Below are 16,058 nucleotides of genomic sequence, written 5' to 3' on the forward strand. Positions count from 1 at the left end.
GACTTGGTTAGGCAATGTCAATTGTAACAGGCAATGACTTGATAGGCAATACTCTACAGAGTATTGAGAGACCGTGGCAATGTTATCATCCTGACACACCGTCTTTGGAAAATAAAGTCGTTAATACGACACCCCCGCTATTATGACCGCTTTTCTCTGGAACCGTTTCCTCCCAATCGCCTTTGCAGGTCACACTTGCCCGTTAGTACGACACTTCGTTTATGACAATGACCGGTATTTTCCGCACAACTAGAGGAGAACATGTGCACGTTACCCTCGTTACTACGACCGTTGGTCACTGCGTGCACCCTGGGTTCTCCTGACCTACAGCGATCAAAACGTGTGAGCCCGCTTTTGGGCTCACTTATGATACCCCTGTCTGACCTGCTTAAAAGAGCAGTGTCCTTGACCATATGGTCATAGTGACCTGTTGCAGTCAAACGGAATTCATCGACCACGTCTGAGAAGAAGCGCAAACGAACTGGAATGCAGAAACGGATATACGTATGCGTCAAATTCCAGGAGTGACCATGCATATATTAAATCCATACAGTATTTTAAAATGCCCCATTATTCTGTTTACAGCTTACGTAATTTTCTACCTCTCGAAGGTTACGTAAAGGGCATGGTACGACTCCTAGCGGGTTATATATGAATGAGTTTCGATTGTGTGTATATGCGAGCCATAGTATCCTCCAGACCTGAAACTAAAGATGCCCCTACATATTCAACACAAACCATTTGATTCGCAAAATTTTCTAATTATACTTGTCTTTCAAATGAGGTGTACAAGTTTTGTACAAGACGGCTTTCCAGCAACGCACTCGTCCAATTAACGTGCGCTTGGAACTGAATGCGAGAACGAATGTTCTAGATAACATTCGATATCTTGACATTTTATTCACAAAACAACAAAAACACTCGCACAACAATTTTAAAATGAGGCGGGAGACAATGCGACGAGGAATGTCTCAGACAGAATACTGATATAAACGCTGCCCCCTCCCCTTCGAGGTGAGGTTCCCATCACCCCCCTTAAACAGAGAAACTCACTCTCTGGCACCATATAACCAACGTCCCGTCACCCTTTGTGCAGTTCTCGAAGATTCTCTTCCACGCGCTTCTGAAGTCCTATCACAGGATCTCGTCTTAAAACACTAGTTTGCTAGACGCACTGTCCGGATGTATGCTATGAGCAGGTTGAAGACCCCTCGCGAACTGCCCAGGCTGTAATTTGTCGTCAGTTTCCTCAAGACCAGTCTCTGTTGAGAGCTCCGTCGGTTGTACGGGTCCGGTGGTAGCAGACTCAGGTGCTTTACTTTCGGAATACGGAGGATCACTTGTCGTGACCGACGACTGAACCGTTTGCGCGTTCGTCGAAGGCGCTGAAGAGGAACTAGGCAGCGCTGCATCGGTTTCGCTTTTGTCCTCATTCGTTACGGCAGACTCTTCATTTTGCGTAACAAAAGAGCTTTCTGGACTTTCAGAGGATGGAGGGCCTTCCTTCTGTTCAAACTTGTCCAGCGTTGCCGCGTCTGTGGACAGTACAAGAGGTTGGCCTTTCTGGCTAGTTCCTTCTACTTCCGCTGGGGAGACAACTGTGACTGGTTCATTCCCTGGAAGCTGCGAAACACTTACGCCTTCTGCAAGAGCAGTGCTGTCTTGTGGTCGTTCTGGAGAATGTGCCCCATCATGGTAGGGGACAACCGTGCTTTCCGGTTGAGACACCGCAGATGTCACTTCCTCGGCTGGCTCTACTCCTGACGCGTGGGTAGGTTCTGTTTCTGACGTCACTTTAGAGAGAGGAAGAACGCTAGAACTTTGTGCCTGTGTCGTAGCAACGCCATCTTCGCCTTGCTTTAGTGCTTCAGACGGAACCTCTTGTGTCTGCACGTCACTGGACTCTCCCGGTACTACCTGCGCCCCCGGCTCTACCACGGTACTGCTCGTGGTAACTTCAGAGTACGCTCCGTTTTTCTCTGCAACTTTCTCTTCTGCTGTTTTAGTCAATTCGGATATCTCGGTAGCCTGAGGAACTGACGTTACCCCTTGTGTAAGTTCATCGCGGTTTTCTGTGGTTTCTTGTTCTTCTGGTTCCTGAGGTACTTCCGGAATGTTATCGTTCTCATGTACAGTAGGTTCTGTCGATATGAGAAGGTTACGAGTGGTTTCAAATCCAGCACTAGGGCTGACGCTTACGGCTGGAACTCTTTCCTGGACGTTGTCACCTGACGTGCCGACTCCGGAATAGAGAACATCCTGTACTGCCACCGTGGCGACAGTAGTTGGAACCGTTACAGCACTGGTTTTTACAAAGGGCTTGAACGTGTACCGTTTCCTTGGCGGATAGAGCGATGACGCAGACGGAGGTTTTGGTGACGTTAGGACTGGAGGCGTCGTCAGAGGGGGAACCGGATGTCGCCTCGAGGGTTCGGGCGCGACTTCAGCGTCATCCGAGTATAATACCAAACCATCTGCTTCCTCCGTCTTCGCGCTGGTGCTGACCGTGGTGGTCGAAAAAGGTTCTTCGGGTCTTAGAGACGTCAGGGGAGCAGAAGGAAAGCTCTCTTCAAGCGTGGACGAGTATGACAGGGCATTAGCCTGTTCAGGAGTGTTTTCATATGTCGTGCCCTGCGTTTGCGTTGGCGCTTGAGTGGTGGTTTGGACGTTGCTAGAAGCGTCGTCTTTATTCTCGTCTGTTGAATCGGGCTTTGCGTCAAGTTCAACTGCATCTCCTTCAGCAAGGACAGGGCCCGGAGAGTACGTCGTTACGTCCGGTACCGCACTAGGCTTCGAGAACCTTAGAGGGACAACCGTAACCTCCTCCCGTGCTGCATTCGTAGACTTTTCCGTTGAAGGTTCCTCCTGCACGACTTCTTCCACGTAAGGAATCAAACCCACTGGCCCCCTACTGCTCTCGTAAGCCTCGATCTGCGGTATAGGAATGGCCGGCCGTTCAGCTAAGTGATCGCTCGACGTATACAAAGGCCTGTACACTGGTCTCGACCTGGAACGTACTCTAAACGTATCTCCGGACCTCGCCTTGAGGACATGCGGTGGCAACGCTGGTTTCTCCGCCAGGTATTCCGAACCCCTGTAGAATGGAGGCTGTGGACGCCTGGGCCTCGCGGTTGAACGACCTAGAGATCTTGCTACATCAAAGTCTCGAACGATCTGTTTTCTTTCGCTTTGCTGGGCAACTTGGTCCACGCTTTGGTCAACCTCTGAAGGGATGTTGGGACCGTGATCGTCTCTGGGGACGAAGCCACCTTCGTCGGATGTGTAATGGTCACCGCGTCTCTTGCCGAACGGGTCCGTGTAACCGTAAGAGCCTTCATCGGTCGTGGAGCCGTCCGATAAACGCCAGCCCGCACGTAGTAGTCTCGGCGTACCGTTCTCGCGTCCGCTGTCGTATGCCTTGTCGACGGGAACGCTGAGAACACTGGCTGTTATGGTCAGCAGGAGTAGCGGTGCCTGAATGGAACAAAAGACAGAAAATATATATGGCGATAAGACAAATATGGCGATAGGACAATAAAAGGTATTTTTGCATTAGGTTTCATGATAAAACAACAAGATTTTTCATGACTGTATCAATTGGCTCACTGCCTTTCAAGCGAGTAATCCCTGGTGGATAAGTTAGGAACCGCGAGATTATTCCTGTGGAAAACATTCGAACTTTTCTTTTTGGCAGACCTTATTCTGAGCTGAATACATAGAAAGGTCCTCTCAGCGACCTCGCCAAGTGGGTTTTTAACCAGTGCACCACATCACACTTGGCTCGTGGTGCAATCCGAGACGGTCAGGCAGAAACACAGAAAGATCCAACACTCCACACACAAGTAGATGCACTCGTCAAACGTATTTATTATTTCAGCAACCTCTATGTGAAAACATGTGTACCCCTTGCAGAGTGTAACTTTTGTAAGTTACACGGCAAGTTGCACAGTGTAAGGACTTTTATTGCTCTTAGGATGTCCATAACATCGTCTATGGGATGAACTGCGGTCTCCAATTTCTACTTTGAGGTGCACAAAAGCAATCCAATATACATAATAGGTGCTGATTGTGGTACTGTACACGACGCAGTATGTGGTTGTGGTAGTGCTTTCGACTGCCGTAGTGGGCCTCCATCAGTGGACAACTCCACTATGGTTGTGCGAGGGTGAGGGTGGTTACGAGGAGAGAAAAATTGGAGCCATACCAGTGACACTCGTTGTCACTGGACCATAGATATTATTGTAATGACACCTTCATTTTTTGAGACTTTGTTTCCGGGGATAGGAATTGTTTAGTGACTTTCTAAGAGTAATGAGGAACTGTGTCGAACACCGATACTGATAAAAAAAAAATTGTACTGCATAAAATTGTCATCCACTGAGGAAATGGCATCCACCTTTGCTATAGTCGCTATAGTCTTCCAGGAATGATGTATGGCAGACGCATGCACTGCGAGACATTCATACAAGCCTCTGACGGCACAAGCGAAAAGGATTTCCTGTACGTGATACAAATGAATAAGTAGCCACCGCGGCGGCCTTGGAAGGTCGAGGTGAAGGTGGCATCCAGCAACACTGGCCGTTCCGAGTGCCTACGTGAGGTCCTGCTCTGCATTATCCCTGCAGCGTATATGACGGATCGGTTGAACGCAGACGATTCTGTGGCTGATATAAAAGCAAAAAAAAGGACGGTGCATGAACCTGCGACGCTATGGGTTCCAGCGTCCAAGACGAAAGCATATGAAGGTGCTTCGACAAGAGGACCGGTTGTAGGAAGGAGAGGGTTGGTTTGTGGTTGTGTTCCCCTTTTTCCATATGCAGTGGTTCCTGCTCTTTTTCATTTGCGCTCGGAAGAAATGGTCGAAGCTCACGCCAACATTATGAAAACGCCTTTGGAGGAAGTCCGGCACGATGTGGCGAAGAGATAAGGAAAAACTAGTTTTTCGCCCTCGCTCCGCATCAATGACTTTAAATTTTCTAAACAACAGCAGCTAACCGCTTCCTTTCATCGTTCATAATTTAATTGCCGCCTACTAATGAAGAATCATTTATCATTACAATCATTACAGTCCCGACGCGACTTTTCTAGCATTTCTCTGTTTCATAAAATTTATTATCACAACATGTCGCTAAAAAACGAACTTCTTTCCTCTGCACATTATATATCCTTGCGAGTAGATCATTCTCACAAAGTGTTTGTTCCCATAGCTGCAACTAACACACTGGCTGATTCGTTTATCCCGCGCACAGCACGTAGGTGGAACTACCTTCCTTCTTCTGTTTCCAACATCAGCTCTATCACTCATTTCAACAATGCACTCAGCGAATATAGTATTTGATACCTGTTTTGATACATGTGCTTATTTGTCCATGAAACCTGCATTTTGATCAACTGCATTTCTTGTTCTTGTTTTTTGTATAACATATGTGTATGCCTATTTTCAATATATTACCCACTCCCCTCTGTAATGAAGAACTCTGAGGGTAAATAAATAAATAAATACTGTTGTTCCTTTCCAAACGTCAGATCACCATCGCATGTGAATGAGCGTATGCGTTCCCTTGCAAATGTGAAGTGAGGCTGCACAATAAACGGTGCTCATTTCGTTACTTCTGAAAAGACGAGAACTCTGCTATATGCACAGTCAGAATGAGAATTCATGACATTCGCTCACTCCCTAACACGCCAAGCTGTCTTTACACCCTTCATTCTTCTTTCTTTATTAGGTAGAGAAGGGGTAGAAACGCAAACGCGTTAAGTGCGTTGCGTGCACTCTTAAAAATGAACTTCACCACATAGCACGCTCCTAGCCAACTACCATCCCGAATGACAACGTTCTCACCCCTGATTTGTTGAGAACGGGAGGAGGAGCCTATTTTGTGCCGTGCATAATGGCCACAAAATAGGCTCCTCCTCCCGTTTTCAACAAATCTAGGGCGAGAACGTTGTCATTCGGGGTGATGGTTGGCTAGGAGCGTGCTATGTGGTGAAGTTCATTTTTAAGAGTGTGCGACACACTTGTCTGTCTGAAATCTAAGGTACAGCGGCCCGTATTGGCTTGGACGCCCCTGAGGGAACTGTACCATTACTGTGTTTGAGGGTGGGAAGTATGGCGTACTATAGTCTATATTAATTGGAAGAAACAATCTTGCAACACTTGGGCATTTCAGACAGGATAAACCACGAAGTGTCGATTTCAGACAAGTGTGTCTCAACTCGCAAGCAGTACATATAGAGTCTAAACATGGCGTCAGATTGGCTACCTTATACAAAAAGCGCTTACTGTACGCGACCGTGCTCTACAGCCAAAACATATAGTTTCGATACATGTAAAAGGAAAGTTCGTCCCAAACCTGTTTACCGCCCCCCTCCCCAATATATCTTTTCGTAAGAGACGTTAAAGGACTTTCCCACTAGTGCCAAATACGCAGCTCGAAAGGATACGACTAATAACACTTTCGCTTATCTGGTTTCAAGGTCAGTATATAAGCCTTTAAAGAAGGATCTCGTTTGCATGTTATTCATGCATACAGAAGAGTAAGTATCCTTTTATGGCGAGGATCAGTGTCATTTTAAGACATCCACTTCCTGGACAAGCGAGTGCGTGCCGAAGCGAAGTACTTAGGGCTGTGCGAATAGTGATTTAAAAAGCCGAGGCGCATAGTTACATGTGCCCAAATTAAACGCGAAGCGAATAGTCCAAGCGAAAGCTCTGTAGTCGAATAGCTCTGCCAGTCGAACATCGAATTCCATATTCGATTCGGAATTCGAATCGCGTATATATATAATGATTCGATATTCGAAGAATACTACTACTATTTGTCACAGCCATAGAACAATGTGAAACAGGAGGACCGAGCGCTGCCTACGCAATGAGCCAACGCACATTAATTTCGCAGAGGTCCATTTCGTCCCACCCCAAGTGAATGCCCAATAAATGTGAAAGACATTTATGTCTACAAAATGACTTTAATACAGCCGTTTACTAAGCTGGGCCTTCGTCCAAGAAAAATTGATCCGGCTTAAAGCTTATCGATTCTGTAAGAGGTGTCTTAATCCTATCTTTTCCAGAATGTTCTTGTCGTCCGTCGACGAGGTCATCCAGGAGCGACTGGATGTCAGCGTGACGTACACACTTCACGCGGCCGCAATATAAAGTAGCCATCCTGTTCTACGCGTCATGGCGAAAGCGGATCTTCGCTGATAGCGTTTCATAATCAGGTGTCCCGCTGATAATCCGCGTTTCAGGGAAAGTATCTGACACTGAATAAAGTGGTGGTAACACGTTGTGGCACAGGTGGGTCTCTGAGGCGTTCACGGGTCTTTTTGCATGTGCCTTCAATGTTCGTCACAGACATGAATTGCTTGCATGACAACTTTGAAAGCGATAGCTTCGTGGGGCCAATTACATGGAGTGGATTTATAGGGTCATGTGACGTCACTACCATGTGAACGCCGGACCGTGTTTGCGGCATTCTGAAATAAACGATTTTACAAAGATGCGCAAAGATTTTACAGAGCAGCATGGGAACTTTGAGGGACACTCCTCCGTCGTCTGCCTGCTTCGGTTATGGGTTTACACCGGCTGGCGCTGCTGCTGCGCACACCGGGAATGTTGTTGTGCTTCTTCTACCTCCGTCTCTGGCTGTCTCATAACGTTCCAATGTAAGTTCCCATAAGCCCTTGTTGTAATTACCACGGTTCTGTGCTTGTCACGAAACTGCGGAACACGCGTTTCATCTGTGCCTTGTGCCCGATACGCTATGGCACAAAGTTGAAGTCCTGTTCGGTGTGTTACGCATTCGGTGGGCTGTCATTCAAACGCTCTTTCAGCCTCCCGTCCCGCATCGCGATAGGAAACAGTTCCTCCTTCTGGCAGTTGAGATTAACTACCAGGTGTGGATTTCTCGCTGCATTGCAGCACAGGGTGGCCGCGTGCGTAGTGTAGCAGAAGCGCTAAATCTTGTTCGAGCAGGGGTTCGTCGCGCTCTTCGTAGAGAGAGAGCTGTGCTGGGAGCTGTGCACTTTGCAAGACGATGGCAGACATCTTCGGTCCTCTTTGAAGATGATAGAGGTACGTATGTGCTTCACTTTTAGGTGGCCAAGTACAGTGTGCCGTTGTCACGTTCGCAACTTTCCGCGAGTATTCGTTCGTTGCAGGGTGACGTCCAGCACACATATTAATCTAGAGATCATATTGCTCTAGAGTTGGCATCTACGTAGCCTTAGTTTAGTCCGTGTGAAACGTTAGAGGGAGCCAGTCTGTGTGGCTGGTCTTCCGCTCTGATGCCAATACAGGGGCAATGCAGAGAGAAATTAAACCATTTCACGAAGCATTACAGGGCTTTGAATAAAAAGTTAATAGAAATTTACTGCCAACGAAGGCTTCGTAAAGCCCCGGCCCTGAAGCGCGTTTGGCGCAAAGCCCGAACACGAAGTCATTCTTCATTTTATTTTTTGGCGTTCCTCACACATGAGCCAATCGACGTTCGGGATTGGCAACGCGACTTAACACAACCAAGCATTTGTAAATCATTTTAGACACAGACTCTACATCACGTTTCCCCTTTCCACATTTTTTCTTCTTCTTCTTTTTTTTTTTTTTCCCATAACTTTGTACAGAGGCGACGCGAGTTCGGATTCCGGCGCCGTCAGTGCTGCACTCCAAGAAACAGAACGTCACCAGAGAGCACGCTGTGTCAACCATCACTCTTAAAAATGAACTTCACCGCATAGCACGCTCCTAGCCAACCATAATCTCGAATGATATCGTTATCTGCCTTGATTTGTTGAAAACGGGAGGCGTACGCCTTTTCTGTGACACTTATGCTCTTCATAATTGTCACAAAAAAGGCGTACGCCTCCCGTTTTCAGCGAATCACGGCAGATAACGGTATCATTAAAGATTATGGTTGGCTAGAAGCGTGTGCTTTGCAGTGAAGTTCATTTTTAAGAGTGCATTGCCGCACTCTTGAAAATGGCCTTCATCGCATAACACGCTCCTAGCCAACCATCATCCCGAGTGACATCGTTCTTTCGCCTGATTTGGTGAAAACGGGGGGCCGTACGCCATTTTTGTGGCATTATGAACAGCATAAGTGTCACAGAAAAGGCGTACACTCCCCGTTTTCATCAAATCAAGGGGGAGAACTTTGTCATTCGCGATGATGGTTGGTTAGCATGGTGCTATGCCGACATATGTCGGCACAGTTCCCCTAGAAGTCGGCCCAGGACGCACATTTCCCCAGGGCGTCAGTCGTGACGTTGCCCACATACGTGAGGCCGACAACGGCAAGCCCTTTCACCATCACCACCACCACACTCTTAAAAATGAACTTCACCGCATAGCACGCTCCAAGCCAACCATCATCTCGAATGATACCGTTATCCGCCTTGATTTGTTGAAAACGGGAGGCGTACGCCTTTTCTGTGACAATTATGAACATCATAAGTGTCACAAAAAAGGCGTACGCCTCCCGTTTTCCACAAATCAGGGTAGATAACGATATCATTCGAGATGATGGTTGGCTAGGAGCGTGCTATGCGGTGAAGTTCATTTTTAAGAGTGCACCACCACCATTTTCAAGAGTGTGGCAATCGCTGGCGCACCAATGCCAATCCGCAACGTCGATTGCCTCATGTGTGAGGAACTTAAAAAACAAAAACAAAAAAAAGAAGAGAGAGAGAGAGAAAGAAGAAGGAAAATTAGGCTTCGTGTTCGGGCATTGCGCCCAATGCGCTTCAGTGCTGCTTCTGTTGCCCGCTAACTTTGAAAATCACATTTCGGTGCTTCCAAATGGTTGATAGATAGCTGTAGTACACTGGGATGGATGCGATCATTTACCTGACTGGTGTATTTTTTATTCCGTAATAGCGCCGCGAAGCAACTGTTGCTATGAGCGGCATACAGATGTGGAGAGAGGATAGCAGAGAGGAATGGGGGGCGGGTTAATATGCGTCCTGGGACGACATCAGGAAGAACTGTACCGACATTCGTCTGGGAAGTCTTCGGAAAACCCAGGGAAAACCTCAGACAGCACAGCCGTGCAGTCAAACCCATGTCACCTCCCAGTCTCGGCGTGGAAAGCGATCATCCTAACCACTATGGCCACGGGAGCTGGTCCTATTGTACTGTACACTGTACATCAACGAAAAGTACTCTTTACTTCTTAAGAGGCTGTAACCAGGCATGTACCAGATACTACGAATAAGTATTTCAAACGAAATATTAAAATACTGAGGACTGGATGTAACTATAAGGTACAGTACAAATTCTTGGAAACAAAAATAGAGTAGAGTAGACAATGTTTTAAGCGTTAAAGATACATTTAAGATATATGATACTTTCTTCTCTATTCACATGTTCTGCAGTAGCGCCTGTCCCGACCCTATCGGGACTCACATCTTTACATTTTTATTGATTTTTCTACTCAATCAGTCAGTCAATACTTGAGTATCGGTCGGCAAAGTTGTCGTTCTCCGAAACGCGTTCAGATGATTACCTTGCACGTCCACCAGGGAAGTAGGGGAATCCCCTTTCTGCTCTCCAACTCTGTAGTCTGACGCCAAGGTATATCGGGAGAAACTAAAGCTCACTGTGAATGGCACCGCTGCGGAAACGATTCGTATACCTCTACCAAAGACAAAACGTGGACGAAATTCACTTGGGTACAACCTGTCAACGAACCAAGTCTGTACTGAGTATATTACGAACGAGTCACCAAGTTCCTTGTGTCCACGGATGAAACGCACGCGGGGCAAGACCGCCAGAGGAAGACTCCCACTCCCACGTTCTTGCACTCTTAGAAATGAACTTCACCGCATAGCACGCTCCTAGCCAACCATAATCTCGAATGATATCGTTATCTGCCTTGATTTGTTGAAAACTGGAGGCGTACGCCTTTTCTGTGACACTTATGCTGTTCATAATTGTCACAAAAAGGCGTACGCCTCCCGTTTTCATCAAATCAGGGCAGATAACGGTATCATTCGAGATTATGGTTGGCTATAGGAGCGTACTTTGCGGTGGAGTTCATTTCTAAGAGTGCAGGAACGTCATATTTCGGGACAGAAGACGGATCCATATAAGGCAAGTAATAAAAGTATAGTAAAAGTAATCTTGGACACATTATGCGTGTCCAGGATTGGCGCTCCTCTTGTTTTCAACGAACCAGGGGGCAGAATGATACCATCCGAAATGAGCGTGTTATGTCGTGAAGTTCTGTTTTAACAATCTACGAACAAGACGAACAGGCAAGGCAGCAGGGGGAGGGCGGGGAACGGGGTTGCGAAACTAAATATATGGTATGCAGCGAAATAAAGTAATTAGACTACTGAGTATAAAATACTGAGAAAAGTATTTCCAATAGCTAGCGCAGAAATACCTCCGTGTAAAGTACACTCTAAGAAAAAAGGGTGTGAAAAGGTGGTAACTTCCATAGTTACCACCTAGGTCAACATAGCGTCTGATAAAGTGTGTAAAAGAGTGGTAAATGCAATTCTCATATATCCAGGCTGCTACAAAGAGGCGTACGCCCCCCTCGCTCACCGAATCAGAAGCGGTAACCCTGTCAGTCGTGTCAATGGTTGGCGGACAACGTGCTATGCGGTGAAGTCTTGTTTTGACAATGAAAAAACGGCTAGGAAGCACGCGAGCTGGTCAAGATGATGCATAATGTAAGACCCCGAGACTAGGGAACACGAAAGGACAGACTTCGTGTTTGTGTCTGTCCTTTCGTGTTCCTTAGTCTCGGGGTTTTATATTATGCATTGTTTTGACAGTTAGGTAGCAGGTAGAACTTCGCAACCTTTTAGGCACAACATGATGCGACAACTATTACCTCCTAAAAGGTGTAGCCACTCCACCCTTTTTTTTTCTAAGAGTGTATCGAGTAACTAAAATACCAACAAAGGCATTTAAACTAGCGTATTTCAAGCACGGAACTCAAGCTATACGTACGATCGCAGTATTCTCGTGACGTAAAGCCCCGAATTATTAATTAATTAATTAAGCTATACGCACAAGTCTGGTTTGCGGAACCTCATTGACGAAACGTTTGTACAGCATGCGTCGCCATGTTGGGGGCAGAGCCTATTCAAAGCCATGTCATCCTCAAAAAGTATTACATTTAGCATGTCTGCCTGGTCTTGTTACACTAACTATATGTCAAACGCACTCTCTAATGCGTGTGAACGAAGCCACGCCTTTTTGACATCGACGAACGTCCCCGAGGTCGACAGTACCTCCATTTACAGTGTCTACGCTTTACTGTCTGCGTCTGACAGAGTTCAGTGATGTGCGAAGAGGAGATCCCTCCCCCTCCCAAACTATATTGCGCGCTCGAACTTTAAATCAACCGCTTCTCGGAATTCAGGAGCCGAACAGTTTCCGGACATGTAGAACACTGAACAATAAGGATTAGGTTTATTTCAGTTTCTCCAATTTTTTTTCTTCTTTCAAAGAAAGAAACAAACAAACAAAAGGATGAGGTTAGATTAGACATGTGAAAGAAAAGCGGGAATTCTGAGGAGAAACAATAGGATTTGGCAAACACAGGAACAGCCGGATAGGTATAAACTGCGGAGCAGAAATATAGCGAACCTATAGCACTCGTATGCATCGGTAAGAACCCGTATGAGAACGGTGATAAAACGTCTTTATAATCGGAGGACGGTAGTTCTGAACCGGACGTTGAAACTACAGCACTATGTACGGCCACCAGAAAGTAGAGTTCGAATCGAAGAAGGAGACGGCAAGGAATATCAAAAATTGGGCGTGCAACTTGGACTCACCTTCATCTCGATGCTGTCTGGTTTAAGGCAACCACCGGAATGAATCGACCGGACGCCGTAGAGATTTTTTTTTTCTCACTTCACCTTCCGTAAGGGTGAACGTGAGTGGAAGAACAGGTCCCCGCTTTCGGGTGAATGGCCCGACGAAAAAACCAAAAAACAAGGGGCGACTGCAAGGCGTCGCTGATCATTCAATGCATGGTTGAGGACGACATCATGTCAAACAGGCGGCTAAACGACATTCATTAGGGGACTAATCGGAAGGTCCAACCGGACGACGGCATCGGACGTGAAGGATTGCAGCGGTCTTTTATGCCGCTAAGCAGGACACGAAAGTGCGCCACACGGTCATAGAGGACTGCGGTGTATACATAGATAAGTGCGATACCACGTATTCGCACGAGGGACATCCTCACGGAAGATTCTAGTGGAAGAAAAAGCGAAAACACTGCTCACAGAGCCGAAGCTTCGTCCCGCGTTATGTTGAGTATTCACACAGTGCGGAATATCGGGAGCGGCGTACTGCACACTTAGCAGACGACACTTAGCAGACACCGTCAGCGTGTTTTCCTGTCGTCTGCTACGGAATATCTTGTGGCCGTTTCGCAGGATATTCAGCGGTTAGCGCTCGCGCTCACGTGACACCAGAAAGCTATGACGTTTTTCGCACCTTCCGCTGGAGTATTCTGGGGAATGTCGCTCATGTGAATACACGGTTAGTGATATATAATATAGGATGTCTCAGATAAATCCCCGGGCCGAATAATTTGAGAACGGCGCTACCTATAGGGAAACTTTCTTTTTTGTAAGCGTCTCTGACGTATCGTCCATTATCCATGCAGCGTGAAATTGACATGCGCACGCTCATTAATTAGATGAAAATAACTGCTGTTACTTTTCTATCAGCACACCCTGTTGTCAAACATGCGGTGTGAAAGAGCTTCTTTTTGCGCTCCTACGCGGGGAAAATGTGTAATCCGAAACCAATTAATTACTCGCAAAAATGACTAGACCCGATTATTATTATTTTTTCTCGGAGAGGTACGTACTCAGGATAATTTAATTCCGTGTCAGCACCTCGAAGCAACTGTGGCTATGAGCGGTGTACAGACGTGGACAGATGGAGAGAGGGCAGCAGGAAGGAGCCCAATGGTGTAGTAGATGTCGCGATACCGTCTCACGCGCACTTTGAAAGTTGTCATTTTCGGGGAATTGATTTGATATTTTCTGCTAACTAGTGAGCATGCGCATATCAATTTCACGCTGAGTGGCGAATGGACAACGACAGTGGCTAGTGGACGATGCGTCAGAGACGCTTACAAAAAAAGAAAATTTCCCGATAGGTGGCGCCGTTCTCAAATTATTCGGCGCGAGGATTTATCTGAGACACCCTGTGTACATATATCACTCCAGGATAGAGCGTTACAGAGTTTGACCATCAAAGCCCTTGGACTTTTCCTTTGTCGGTTTCCAAATGTCGGTACAGTTCCCTCTGAAGTCGGCCCAGTATGCGTGTCTTTTTTTTTTTTTTTTTTGCTACTGCACTTAATTACGAAGTAACTGAAATGTCTCCCGTTCCTCTTGTGTTGGTCTCAAGGTAACGGCATCTCTCATTCCGCGCGATAAAGGTTTTATAAACCTCTATCCGAGAAACGTCATCATGACGTTGGTAGACAGACTGAAACCGAAACAGATCGGAAGGTGAGAGCTGGGTTCCACGAATGGACACTTGTTCGCTGCCTCCTATTGAAAGAAAAGTAGGACCGAAGGTCACGTCCCTTTCAGGAGCCATCGTAATCCCCTCAAGGCCGTGGTTTGCGGGCGCGAACTTGTTCGCCCCATAGCTTCGAGCATATAGTTCAACTCTACCAAACTGGTGGCGCTGTCGAACACTTTGACGTCATTTGTTTACAAACAGGAAGAGGTCTATTCTTCTTCACTTTAGTGCCCCTTTGAGTCGACCATGTACGTCAACTTAACCCTGCACTAAACGTTCACGCAGAAACGTTATGCATGAAGTTTCCTTGAGTGTCAACGACATAAACGACCGGAAAGACGTCAATTCTGCGTCATAAAAAGGTTTCGCTGTTGTGAAATGAAATTCGTGATTTTACTCCGCATGTTCGTATTCCGCCCTTCCCGGCAGACAGACTGTCCCTCTTCAAACTATACGATACTCAGGTTCATTTTCATTTCATTTCATTTTCATTTCATTTATTTCTGTTATTTTCAATGGGTTATTCCGCGTTCGGACTGAGCCAACGCCTCCTAGATGCAGAAGGCCTGCTTATTGCCTTCTCTCCCTCCTTCGCTACGTGGACATATAAAGTCGGAATTCGTCTACTACTGTGTTTCGCTGTTCAGCGTGTTCAAGAACTCGCGAATGATTGCAGCCGACTTGTAACCTGCAGACCTAAATATATAGACAAAATGTGCAACACGCTTTCGAGAAGATCACTCTCGAGAAAGATACGGGACCGTTTTGCGCTTTATTTTAAAGTTAAAGTAAATCACTACTCGCAGACGACGGTGGTTCATCTCCATGGCTACGACCGCGGAAAGCTCGTTCGTGATTGGCTACCGCCGTTGAAAACGCGATCCTGATTGGCTGACTCTTAGTTGTTACGTCACGTCGACGAGTAAGCAGGCTTTCTCTGTCTAGGTGGCGTTGGCTGAGCCGCCGAAGTGTCGTTGCCTCTTCAATAATCATCGCGGACAGTCTTGGAGTGGAGAAATCAATTTTTATACGTTTCACACAGCGTTCGGCGTTCGATCGTTCATTTGTCGTTTTGTTCTTCTTTTGTTTTGTACTTCTTTCAGGTTTAAGTATTTGTTTGTTTGTGTTCCTTCGTTCACGAAAACTCAGTGTTCCCGATACGGAACAAAATTCGTATTTTGTGTGCTTTTCTTTTTTTAACGCACGCAAGAGCAGTAAAGTTTGAACGCCTGCAACTCTCAAAAAGTAAAGCTGTTAAGCTGCATGAAATAGTAGAACCTTGTCGTATGCCTCCTCGCACTGCTTTAGCGGAGTCATGCACCTCCTTGGCGAGTGGCACCACCTGGTGCAGCATTGGAGGAAGTTGCTCAACTTCGCGCTTTGCTTCAGAGCGCGTTGTTGTTGCAAGGACAAGGACTTTCGGATAGGCAAACGAGGCGAGGCGAGCTCCATCTAGAGGGACAAACACGCGTCTGGCACTAGCACTCATTCGATTTTTCTTGAATGCAATTCAATTTTATTTTATTGAATTACTTGAAGGACTTTCTGT

At 46.6% G+C, this 16,058-nt stretch overlaps 1 protein-coding gene across 1 annotated transcript; it reads right to left on the minus strand.

Moving 5' to 3' along the window:
- Positions 1-1,149: 1,149 nt before the first annotated feature.
- Positions 1,150-12,798, minus strand: LOC135369733 (mucin-5AC-like). The gene is made up of 2 exons (XM_064603250.1): positions 12,793-12,798; positions 1,150-3,474 (listed from the first exon to the last, which is right to left on the minus strand). The coding sequence occupies exons 1-2, from the start codon at positions 12,796-12,798 to the stop codon at positions 1,150-1,152; spliced, it is 2,331 nt and encodes a 776-aa protein (XP_064459320.1).
- Between the last annotated feature and the right edge of the window lie 3,260 nt (positions 12,799-16,058).

The sequence above is a fragment of the Ornithodoros turicata genome, chromosome 10 (genome assembly GCF_037126465.1).
Source record: "Ornithodoros turicata isolate Travis chromosome 10, ASM3712646v1, whole genome shotgun sequence".
In the NCBI taxonomy this organism is placed as follows: Eukaryota; Metazoa; Arthropoda; class Arachnida; order Ixodida; family Argasidae; genus Ornithodoros; species Ornithodoros turicata.